Source organism: Rhinolophus sinicus, linkage group LG10 (assembly GCF_036562045.2).
Source record: "Rhinolophus sinicus isolate RSC01 linkage group LG10, ASM3656204v1, whole genome shotgun sequence".
In the NCBI taxonomy this organism is placed as follows: domain Eukaryota; kingdom Metazoa; phylum Chordata; class Mammalia; order Chiroptera; family Rhinolophidae; genus Rhinolophus; species Rhinolophus sinicus.
The window spans coordinates 29,133,207-29,145,615 of record NC_133759.1 but is presented as its reverse complement, the minus strand read 5'-3'; the positions used below and the strand labels follow the sequence as shown (position 1 = coordinate 29,145,615).

General features: G+C 35.2%; 1 protein-coding gene across 3 annotated transcripts in view; it reads right to left on the bottom strand.

Moving 5' to 3' along the window:
* The window catches only part of TBC1D5 (TBC1 domain family member 5), a 489,595-nt gene that overhangs the window by 79,277 nt on the left and 397,909 nt on the right, over positions 1–12,409 (bottom strand). For all 3 annotated transcript variants that reach the window (XM_019726007.2, XM_074312796.1, XM_074312797.1), the window contains one exon: positions 2,201–2,286. In XM_019726007.2, the coding sequence (XP_019581566.2) occupies positions 2,201–2,286 (86 nt within the window). The remainder of the gene's footprint in view (positions 1–2,200; positions 2,287–12,409) is intronic.

The window sequence follows — 12,409 nt, the reverse complement described above, 5'->3', positions numbered from 1 at the left end:
AACATGGATAAAAGTAGTGACACGATAACAAACTTCTAAGGAATAAGGGCTACATATAGAATTGGAAGAATTCTTGGACAAGATCATCAAGTTTGTCTCAACTTATACTCCCTCAACTGGTGACTAAGTGCATCCATGCGTCTTCACCAGTGCAATTTTGTTCATTCATTCACTCATTTGTTCACTTTAAACCACTTTATTAAGGTACAACTGACATCTGTGAAACCACCACCACAATCTACACCATAAGCGTATCTATTACATCCAAAAGTTTCCTCCAGCCGCCTTTATTTATTTTTTGTGATAACACTTAATTAATTAATGCCAGGCATTATGTGGTAAGACAAAATGCCTGCCCTCAGGGGGCTTAGGTTTCAGTGGGGAAGGTGGGGAGACAGGTGACAGATACGTACATAAATGAAGTATATAACTTTAGTTAGTAATGAATGCTACAAACAAAATAAGATTGGGCAGTGGGGTAGAGAGTGATTCGGGGAGGAGAAGACAATAGAGAGGTTAAGAGTGGCCTCTGCCATGATTGCTTGGGCTGAGCCTTAAATCATGCAGATGCAAGGGGAGATGAGGATGGCAGGAGTGCTGCAGGAAGAGGGAAGAGTTAAGTGCAAAGGACCCAGCAAAGTGCAAGTAAGGGAGTGAAGAGAAGGGGAGAGCAGAAGGAGAGAAAGGTCAAAGAGAGAGGGCAGGGGCGCAGGAGGAAGACCGGCTTATCAAGGGTGACAGGGAGCCTTTGGAGGGGTTTAAGTGGGGCTGTGATGGAATCTGCTGTAGACTGAGAGTTCTCTGGACATTGTGTGAAAAGTAATCTGGTGGGTGGGGGGGCAGAGAAGGTAAGGAAGAAAAGCAGGGACTCCAGTTAGAAAGAGTTTGTATGAAGGAAGTACCTAAAATCAATATAAGTTATTGATTGTTCTGTTAAATATACCAAAACTAAACACTTGACATACAGGAAGGAAATACAAATGACTCGACTGTATGATTCCTGAGGGTAGGGATTTTTGTCTGGTTTCCTCACTGTGGATCTTGAATGCCTAGAATAATGAGTCTGGCACTCATTAAAATTTGGCTAAATAAAATAAACAAAGTGACCATATGGAATAGCCTTTTACTTGTGAGACAAGAATCAGGTGAAATGAACATTCAGAAAAGGGCTTCAGAGAAGCCTCAAGGGCTATAAATCTGGTCTCATAATTACAAAGTACATCAAGATATGAGACAGATTTCAATCAAGGATAGGTAATTTACAAATAACATTACACTAAAACAGGGTTCAAAATATAAGTTTAAATTTAGGCACTTTCTTGTCAAGTTCTTCTCACCCTTTAGACTATGAATTTCTATGTGGAGGGATTATGTCTTCTTTTCAATTCTCCAAGTAAGAGCAGAACACATTGTGTATGCATACTCCATAAATGTATATTTAGGTTGTTGGAATCCTCCTGAAGAAAACCTAGCACATAGGCAAAATGCTTCAAGAAGAAAATTTGGACAACTTGGCAGCATTTATCATTACTAACATTTTAGTCTCCCAGAGTAAAGTTTGAAATTACATTCTAATTTGCGATAGTTCTGGTTTGACAAGTTAACTCTTGAGACATCTGACTCCAGTATTATGAAAGAACAAAACTGTTCATCAACCCTTTATGCCAATGTTAATTTCTTTTAAAAGTAGGATTTTAATGTTTTTTTATTCCTACAGTGACCCTTAAAATTTCTATGTATGTAATCACAAATGCACACACAAGATGCATTTATAAGCTTATTGTGCAGTTCTAAAGACAGTTGGGAAACTCAATTTTAATTTTGTTACTGAAATAATTTAAAAATATATCATAGAACTGCCTCTTTTCAATCAACAGCAAGGATCTAGAAAGAGATTATACAAGTAGGCACAATTTATTCAGGTTTATTAGTGTTAGAAAAATGAAGTTGCCTAACTTTAAATTGTAACCAGTATTCTTATATTTATTTATATTTCATCTCATCACTGACATCAATATATATCATTTTCTTATGCCTTTAAAACCACTTGGATAATTTATTTAACAAAGATCCATTATATGCATTAACTATTGATATGTTACAATCTGGAAAATAATTTTCAGCAAATGTGTAGTATTTCCTGATGATCTCTGAGAGTATGTTTATGACTTACAACTTTCATCGGAGAAAGAGGACTTACCGGCTTTTATTCATGAGATCTGCTCCCCGTGCTTTGTAATAATCTAAATTTGGATGGAACTGATAAGTCACAGGTCTTGGATTTCTCTACAGAAAAAAAAAAGAAATTAAAATGTATAAAGCTGTTTAAATTACACATTAACATATGAAAGGACAAAGCGATTGTTTTATGTTTTTTCAGAAAAAAGATACATATAATAATGTTTAATACCTAGTGAGGTTGGGTTTTGCTTTTATTGTTGTTTTGCCTTAAATGATCATAGTCCTAAAGACTGGAATTGTTTTAATATATTTTTCTTTGTCTCATAGTGCACATAGATTTGTTCCTGTCCTTAGATTTATTTTTGATTTCAATCACTATCAATATGACTTTCCAAAAATACAATCAGATAAAATGACAACAAAACTGGAAAATTGTATGAGTTGTAACACGAGCACAGTCTATGCTTACGGGCTGAGCGGTACAAAGTGTCAAGAAAGCTGCATTTGGGAGGAATTTCTCAGTAAGAATCTGTTACTTTGTGATACCCAGAATGCTAAATATGCCCACTAGATGGCACACCGAGTCTTTCTTCTCCTAAAATGAATAAACTACTTCAAGTATTCAGCAATTCTTCTAAAGTTGGCAATTTCTGTCATCTCTTCTTATATACGAGTTTAATAAGTGCCCAGGTAGTGGAAACATTCGCAGGGTACCATCACAATACAAAAGCAAATTGACCAATGCGCATTTTCATAAAAGCAGTAAGAATACACTGTCCTTTCTGGCATTTAATATCATTTATAAACACTGCAGAAATGTCCTTGAATCATAGGTTGGGTGCGTCTATTTAAATATGTTGCTACTAATTTAATGTGTCTATTATTTAAATATATCAAATTCCTCATAGCCGAAGAAAAATGAGACAAATACACTTCTAGTTTATAAAAGTGTAACATGTTAATAAAGCATAACTTAAATGAATACCATCATCTCTAAAATGTTATATATATATTTCATTTAGAAGTTAAAAAATTATAAATAAATGTGTTCTAATGCTCAACTGAGTGTCTAATTCAAGTTAATATACTAGGATTTTGAACCAGAGCATGCCCTATCCTTTGAGAGCTCTAGCTAGACACAGAAAAGCTGCATTTTTATCTTAATAGAAAATTACCAATATGTTTTGATATCAATCTTTGGAGATGTAATCCCAAGACACTGATATATTTGCATGTAGGCGGGGGTATATAATTGCTAAGGTTAAATAGTTTGAAATTCATCAAGCTAACAAGCTGCATCTTAATGGCCATCATGGACCTTTTCTTTTTCTGCTGAAAAGAGAATATTTACACAGCTCAACCCTTTCAAATCTCTTCCAAGTCAGCCCCAATCATCTAACAAAAATGACAATCCCTTGATTTAGCTCCAGCTACTACTCCACTGGTTTGGTATTCAACACAGTTCTACAATAATCAAATCTGAATTGCCTTGATGAAGATAACTGATGCTTCCATGACTACCATACTATTAAGTCTAACTGTGCAACTTTTCTCTCTCTAGGAATTACATAGGTTTCCTCGTGGTAGCTGATAGCAACCTGGACCCAAGTATAATGGGAAAATAAAATAGAGGTTAAAGCATCGGCAGGTTGTCAGCATTCAGGATTTATTTTAAAAATTAACTTTCACAGGACTATCACTCATGACTAATTTTGCTCTTTATTCTCAATACCTGGAAATGCATTTTGTTTTTGCTAATATAAAAGACTTCTCTTCTCTGATTCCAACAAAATAATAAAGGATTATGTTACTTTTTTTTGCTCTAAAAGAATGAAAGGGGACTGCATGGGGCAATTTCTTGAAACATCTTTATAAAGAAATGACAAGCAATTCAAGACACGAAGTGCTGATCTATCTAAGCACTTAAAGCCATTATTAGGAATAATGATCTAACTTGAACATATGAATGAGGCTCAAGTATTGCTTTCACGGAGGCCTATTTAAATTCCTGGGAGACTTACTAGTATCAAAGGGAAGAGGCAATTTAAAGTACCACTATACCAGACGGAAAAAAGGAATCAAAAGATGATGTTGAAAAACAGCATTTCAAATCTAAGAAAATAAAATCAGAGGTTACAGTAGAAAGTTATTCAATAGGGTTTTCCACCTGAGATGATGAGGCTGTTACTAAAACATGAGTATGTAGCCACACAGGTCTGGGCCAACACTGTCCAACAGAAATACAACGTGGGTCATGAATGCAAGGTTCATATGCTTGCATTAAGAATTTTCTAGCAACCACATTAAAAGAAAAAAGAAACGTGTGTGTATTTAAACTTAATATTTTATTTAATTCAGCATGTCCAAAATATTGTCATTTTAACATGTAATCAATATAAAAATACTATTGAGATAGTTCACATTCTCTGTTTTGTAGAAAGCCTTTGAAATCCAGTGTGTATTTTATACTTATAGTGCATTTCAACTTGGACGAGTCACACTTGCAGTGCTCAGTCATTAAACGCGGCTGTAATGGCCAGCACAAAACGAAAGATGGAAACCAATGTGTGGCTTAAAAATCAGCATGTATAGACATGAACACAAATACTTCTATATACTAAGATTCAGTACTGACAGTTCTTCAACATACCTATAATTCTCCTCTAAATTTTAATTACTCTCTTTTTATCTCTTCTGAATCAAATTTTAAAAAGTCAAGAAAATCTGGAACAGTATCTTTTCACACAACTATGCACCAAAATGATAACAGTTGTTTCCTTAGGGGGATGAGATTAAATGAGCAGAATCCTAACTTTATGCAACCGAAATATGTTAAAAGACGAACTTGCTTTTCTTATTTTAAAGGATATTTTCCAAATACAATTTTATAGAAATATAATAGTTCTGATTTTTAATTTTTAAACTTCTGGAATTTCCTCTAAAATACAGGACCCACTAGAATTCTACATATGTAAAACTCTGTATGTAAGAAAGACCAGACCACGTAACAGTTGTAATTTCTCATTGTACAGGACACAATGTGTCTTCAATTTTAATATCATGCCTTTGCCTGGATTGGAACAATTAATAATTATTTTAAACCCACTTTTTACACGGTCATTATTCCAGCTATTATAAGCTTTTCCACACCAACGTACATTTTTAAAAAACTTTTTGTTTTGCTGAATTTTTATTCGATAGAAAAATAGCAAAATGGTATTCATAACTTAAATTGGTCTGTGTACAGAGGAATATCAATTATGTTCCATGATCCGGAAGTCTATGTAATTATAGATGAAAATGCAGAAATCACAAATTCAGTCTACCCTGGGTTTACCATGCGTTTCCTAGACCAACACGGATGGACTTGAAATAAATCTACAGGACTGCAGCTAGTTAACTTCCCAAGTAGCGCTCAATTCTTCTCTGTTAACAAGCTGTTACAGCTCTTCTAAAAGCTTTGTCTTCAGCATGTTATTTTATGGCAATGTAAGAAGAATGCTGAAAATCCCACCCATGGCATAGACAAGCTGAATTTTGGGGATGTACCTTAAAGCCTTGCGGACTAAATGACTTACAGAAGCAGAATAGATAACGGTAGAAATAATTATGCTACAGGGAACTATATGGAAAAACAAAACAAAACAAAACCTAACCCCTGCTGTACTTCTGAATTTCAAAACCATTTTTGTTAACTTGGCATGACCACAAAATCAATTTACAAATAGTGCTGACATGACACCAATCAATGTGAGGGATAAAACTGACTGACATCTATCTAAGCTGTTCTAGCTAACGTTCTTCACTTCTAGGTCTATATTACGATAGAAGTAGTAATAGTAAGCTGCTCCTTAATGTAATTTCAGGTAAAACACTCTGTCCCTCACTGTGTGACTTTTGATGGGGGCCTGCTCCCCGCTGCTCTACTGTGTAATGGAAGTCTGTACATCAGCATATAGCCCTCTAACCTCCTACCACCCTTACCCCCTTCATGCTATTTCAGGATTTTCAGTTCCAATTCAGTTTGTCGTGGTAGTATACAAATATTTAAATGCCAACCACACTAAGCACAACTAACTACAAGATGTTACAAGAAGTAAAATTAACTACATGACAGTGTGTGACAATTTTCCCTGTTCTGAGCCTGGTGAGATCAAACTCATCTAACAAAGGTCACTACAAACAGTACTTTCTAGATTGACCCCCTTACTCCTATGCCTCACTTGTAGATGATTATCTCCTTTTGAATCATTATATGGAGACTCCAGAAGGAAAAAAAAAATCCTTAAGTACTCAGAGTGTTTTGAACAGCACAGCTTTTCTAAGGGCTGGCTATTTATAAACACAGGCACAACTGAAAAGAGCGAAAGAAAAGCCATTCCAGTGATCCCTGTTCTAATTTATGAATGTATCAGTAGGAGCTAAAGAAGCCTTAAAGCTATACGTTAAAAACAAAGGGACTGGGCTAAATATAACACCCTCCCCATTCTGAGACCCAGGATGCCAGGCGGTGAGGCAGGGGATGAGGAGTCAGGGGGGCTCCTGCTCGGGTCCCTGCTCTACTCACCACTAGCGGAGCCTCTATGAGGAGTAATTACACTCCTAGCGCTAGTTTCCTCATAGGCAAAACTGTGCTAAGGATTAAATGAGACAATGAGTGTTCAGTGGATAGCACAGTACCGGGCTTTTGATGAAAACTCAATGAAATGGAAGCTACGATGACCTTGTGATTCCACTGAGCACTGACAAACAGACCTTTAATCTGAGAGCAGAGTTTTAAGTTATTAAACTTAAAATCCATGACAACAAATAGGAAGACAAAGTGATGCTTCCTATGCCTCACAATCATACTTAAATTTAGGATAGATTCTTCTAAACAACACATTTTTAAAAAGCAAACACACATATTTTGGAAAATATATCATGCGCACTGGATCTCATATATGGGAAGAAAGACTGTCTTATTTCTCAGAATATGAACAATTTTTAAATTTTTTAAAAAATTGTAAAACCATCCTATGCCATTAATGCACATTTGTTTGCCAGCTTATTATGTACAATAGTTGAAGTGATTTCCTTCAATATATCCAAATTATTATAATTTCTATAGTTTATCGGTCATGATTTTTACATTAAATTAAACTGATACAGTTCCTGTAGCACTTGCTTAATAGAAAAGATTGATTTATAATATTATATATGTTTGGCATGAAAAAAATAAAATATGTGACAAATGAAGAATTACTTAGTTTTCTGTCTCCTAATATTTCGCTACCAACCCTTAATTTTTAGCATGCCAGATTAGAAAAGGGGAAAAAATAAAGCTCAGGAGAAACAGCACTGTAAAAACATGTCTAACGCTTCTCTTTGATGAAAAATGAGACTCTTATTTTAGTGAATATGTTATTGCTTCAATGCTGGGGGAAAGCAACCATCATTAGAAAAACGAATTGCTCAGCTGTTTATAAGCAAAAAGCTCTGGGGGAATTTCTCAGGACCCCAAAGGCAAAGCATTACAGGGTTATGCAAACATATGTTGCAGGTGTTTTAGGGGAGACAGGTGGGCAAACCTCCGCCATGGAAGAGGAGTTAGTTTAATACGCTGTAACGGAAACGAGATAACCTAAATGCATCCAAGTACAGAGATGCCAGGGCACCAGTGTCCTGGAGCTGGAGAGCAAAACTCTCCCTAAAATAATTACCTTGTTAGTGCCAAGCAAACAGAATTCTCCCCTTCTTATAGTTTTATAGAAAACAAACACTGCCGATTACTTTTTTACAAAAAAACTAAAGGTATTTTAAACCTGGAACAAAGAACAGCCTGAAATAGCGATAATTATCCAAAAAAGATAAGGATGAAGTATTGTTGCCTTTATTTAAACAAATATTCCTAAGGAGACAGTTTGTTGTAATATCCCCTCTTTGGTTCACTAGGCAACATTAGATTTATCATAATTCTCCTAAAGCCTAAGATATTTCTATATTAAAATGCTAATTTTGTCTTTTCTTTTGCCTGTAATTAAAGCTGGGAAAATCTATGATGTGATATTCACTGATTGGTAGTGGGTCCACAAGGTCTCACCATGTCTGTTTCTTGTCGCCACATACTGCCCTCGTCATTAAAATCAGATACAGAAACACAGTGGATCAAAAGGGCAGACACTGTAATCCTAAATGCTCATAAAACTCTCATTTAAAAAATAAACTCTCATTTAATATATATATATTAAGTGGTATTATCTGGATATTGTAATCAAACCTAGGCTTGTATTTTATTTTCTTCTTCATTTATCCAAGAGTTGATTTTGTTTTTATATTACTTGTTGTTGAGACAATACTCATTTTGCTACAGTTAGGCATAAGAGTATATGGAGCCATACCTTCCTTGTCCAAACCACTTTTTCTTTATTTTTTAAACAACCAATACCATACATGAAATGTCAAATATTTCATAAAAATAAGCTCACAAAACATCAGATTTGGAAAATTAAACCTAGTTTGATTTTTTTACAATATTAAAATATCCAAAATGTAGATACAAAGCATTCATCAGTCTAACATAGATCTTTACTAAAAAAAAGCAAAAGAAAGTCTTTGTAACAAGGTTGTGAATTAGAATATTATTTTAGTACCAGTTTTAAAATGACCTCTGGTTTATAGACTATTAATTTCTATTTTGACAGGAAGTACATATTACAAATACTAAGTATTAAGAATCTTAGAGCAATGGACAGAAAAATTCAGGTAATTCTAATTTTTGCATCTACAGATTAAAACTTATAAAAAAGCAAAATTTAAAAGGCCTAAAAAAGTTTTTTTTAAAAAGGAAGCAAAAATTTGTTAATTGGGTAAAGACAGACAAAACCTCTGAACCCATGCCAGCCTCATTTTACGTACTGAATAAGCCCAGTTCCCTAATGTGACATCCCCATCCATACCCTGGCAAGCCGAGATCTCAGATGGCAGGGAAGCATTTTAAACCACCTGTGCGTTATGCTTTACTGTAGCTTCACACAATAAATAGATACCAAAAGAGAAATAAAATTTTTTCTTTTTTCTAATGTATTTATATTTTTTGAATTTAGCATGCAGGAAGATGCTAGATTTACATATCCCCATATATATATATATATATATGGAAAATAACTTAGTTTGATACAATTTCTTTGTTACTAACACTGGTCTTCAAAATACTCCTTTTAGATGGTTGGCTCTTTTCAGCAGTACCGAACTCTTTACCTTTTCTCTTCAATTCTCTTAATTTAATGTAAGCAGAACAGGGAGGGGTGGGAGTGGGCGAGAAGCCTTACTTCAATGGTGTAAAGAAATATGGAAACCCATTAGTCTTTTCCTAAGACTGGTTCTCAAACTTCAATGATGTAAAGGAAAAAAGGAAAGAGGAGATATCAAAAAATGTTCCTAAATGTTTCAATTTAGGAAACAGACTTAAACTAAAATCTTTGATAGAAAATTATCATTTTAATTTTTTATCTTTAGAAATTTAAAAATCAATTTAAATAATCATCAAAATAGGAACAATTTAAAAGTTATTTTAGGACATTTGAATCGCCAAGAATAAATCTATGTAACCCCATGGGACCAAGAAGCCTGGTTTGAGAAATTCTGCTTCCATCTTTTTTTCCCTATCTGCTTCCCTTTCATTACCTGTGTTTGTAATTGCCAAGGCAACAAAAACTAAGCTCCTGAAAACTGAGGCCTAGTAAAAGGAAGCCATGCACAGCTGCACTTCAAATGCAATTTTTTTTTTCCAAATGCAATTTTGAGGGTAATTTCAATGATAAAACATCTTGGAATTAAAAATTCATTTATTATATAAATCCACTCTTACTAAGGTCGTACACTTACACTGTGATTTTAGTGATGCTTTCTAGTATAAAATAAAGTATCAGAACTGAACTTTGAAATGTCTAAGTGAAGAGAGAAGTCTGAAAGCAAACATAAATAACACACAAATCAGAGTTCTATTTTCCTGAATGAGAATATCTCTACTTAGGAAAGTGTGTCAAGTTAGACCACCAAGATCACTGAGAAGAGTCCCTATAGATGGACTCTAGCCTTTCTCGATTTTTTCAATTCTAGATTTCACGTGTCATTATAAAAAAGAACACTGATAATCAGGTGTTAATTTCTCTAAAGAGTAGTGTCACAAAATATCTTCTTTTTAATCAATAACTTTTGATACATCTCAGCCTTACAATCAAAGCCCCCTGAAATATCTGGGGATAATAACTAGCACATCAATTGCATACTGTTCATACAATATCTATACTAGGGGTCCTTAATTTTTTTGTGTGCCATGGACTACTCTGCTTCCTGTGAAGACTTTGGCCTCCTTTTCGGAATGTTTTTCTATGCATAAAATAAAATACATAAGGTTATAAAGGAAATCAATTATAATGAGATACTGTAATCGAAACATTGAACAAATTTGTAACAGAAGTGCATGCTTTTATATTAATGTATTAAAAAGATATAGTGGCTGGTCTAATTATTACAATTCAGAAGTAGTGATAATTGTAAAAATGGTTATTTCAAAATATCTTCATCAACTTGAATGCAATAGAAAATGTCTGTGATTGCTATGAGTGAAAATGTTTCACGTGCTGCTAATAACGCTGCAGTTTGTTGCCTTCATCGTATTTGATACAAATACTAAATTTTAGTAAGGGTTCAGTGAAAATAAAGATGTAAATCCCCCCCCCCCCACGCGCCAAGTTCTTAGACTCTTAAGACACCCCCTCCCCCCTGAATTCCATCCACAGACCTTTTGGGGGCCTGTGGCCTTTTCTCAGAAACCTGAAAGGTGGTTTTGGATACAGATTTCCTCTTGGGAAGGTAGGGTCTTATGGGTACCTCTGTACTAGTTCATTAACCCTTTTGCTGTAGAAATGTGTGCAGGGGTGATAGTCAAAATATAAACAACTACTATAACACAGACAGCTTATAACACAGATAGCTGCCAATCAGGGCTGATAGGCACCCTGGGAGGAAATGCCTGAGACCCCCTGCTGTGCTGGGCTTTAACCCTTCAGATGCCAAATTTCTATACTTACTGATACAGCTGTAACACCAGCCGAATGCCAGGCCTGAACATAAATCATATTTTGGGGTAGAGTATGTTTAGACATAAAGGTTTCACCCTGGATAGCATCCAGTACTTTCTCTGAATGAATGAGCAGTGTGGCTACTTGGAAGCTGAGGATGAGGATGATGGAGGCACGCTCAATTACAGTGAAGCAAGCTGTCTGCTTCTGGAGACGCCCACTCTTTCTGTGCAACTTCTCTGAGGGGGTCTCATTGCTGTGGGGCAACTGAGGGCAGCCGATTTGTACAGGGACGCTCCCCTGAGTGGGGCTCTCCACTCTCCACTTTTAATTTTTTTAGAAGTAACTACACTTTCTTAGTCTGCAGCCAGAAATGCTTCAAGAAATTAACTTCCTTCTAAGAGGTCATTTTTTTTGAAGAATCAAATCAGTTAGTTGGGGTCCAAGATTCCTCTGGTTGTAACTTTGAAGCAGTGAGAATAAATAGTGCTGCATACATTGTAGTGATTCCAAAATAAGGGTGAGAAGGGGTTAATAATCACCCTGTCTAGGTGAAGAGGAATCTTTGGAGGCCATTCCTTTTCCAGTAGTTATTCTGTGTGGAAGCACAGACCACTTATTTCCCGGTGGACAATGCATTTAAAACACCCTCAAGAGAGATGACTTATTAAATGAAAGGCGGGGAAAGTAATGTATAGAACAGCATGCAAAGTATAATTCTTTTTATGTAAATATTTTTTAAAAAGAAATAGTTTGCAGAAACTGACAAGATGATCTTAAAATTTATATGGGAATGGAAGTGACTCAGAATAGCTAAAATTATCTTGAAAAGGATAAACAGAGTTGGTGGATTCATAATTCTGATTTCAAAAGCGACAGTAATCATGACAGTGTGGTACATTGGGGACAAACATATAGGTCAATGGAATAAAACTGACAGTCCAGAAACCCTCACATTTACGGTTAATTAATTTTTGACAAAAGGGCAAGATAATTCAATGGGGGTAAGAATAGTCCATTCAACAAACACAACTGGATATCCACATGCAAAGGAACAAATTTGGGCCCCTACCTCACACTACACAAAAAATTAACTCAAAGTGGATCATAGACCGAAATGAAGAGCTAAAACTATCAAATTCAGAAGAAAACAGAGGAGTAAA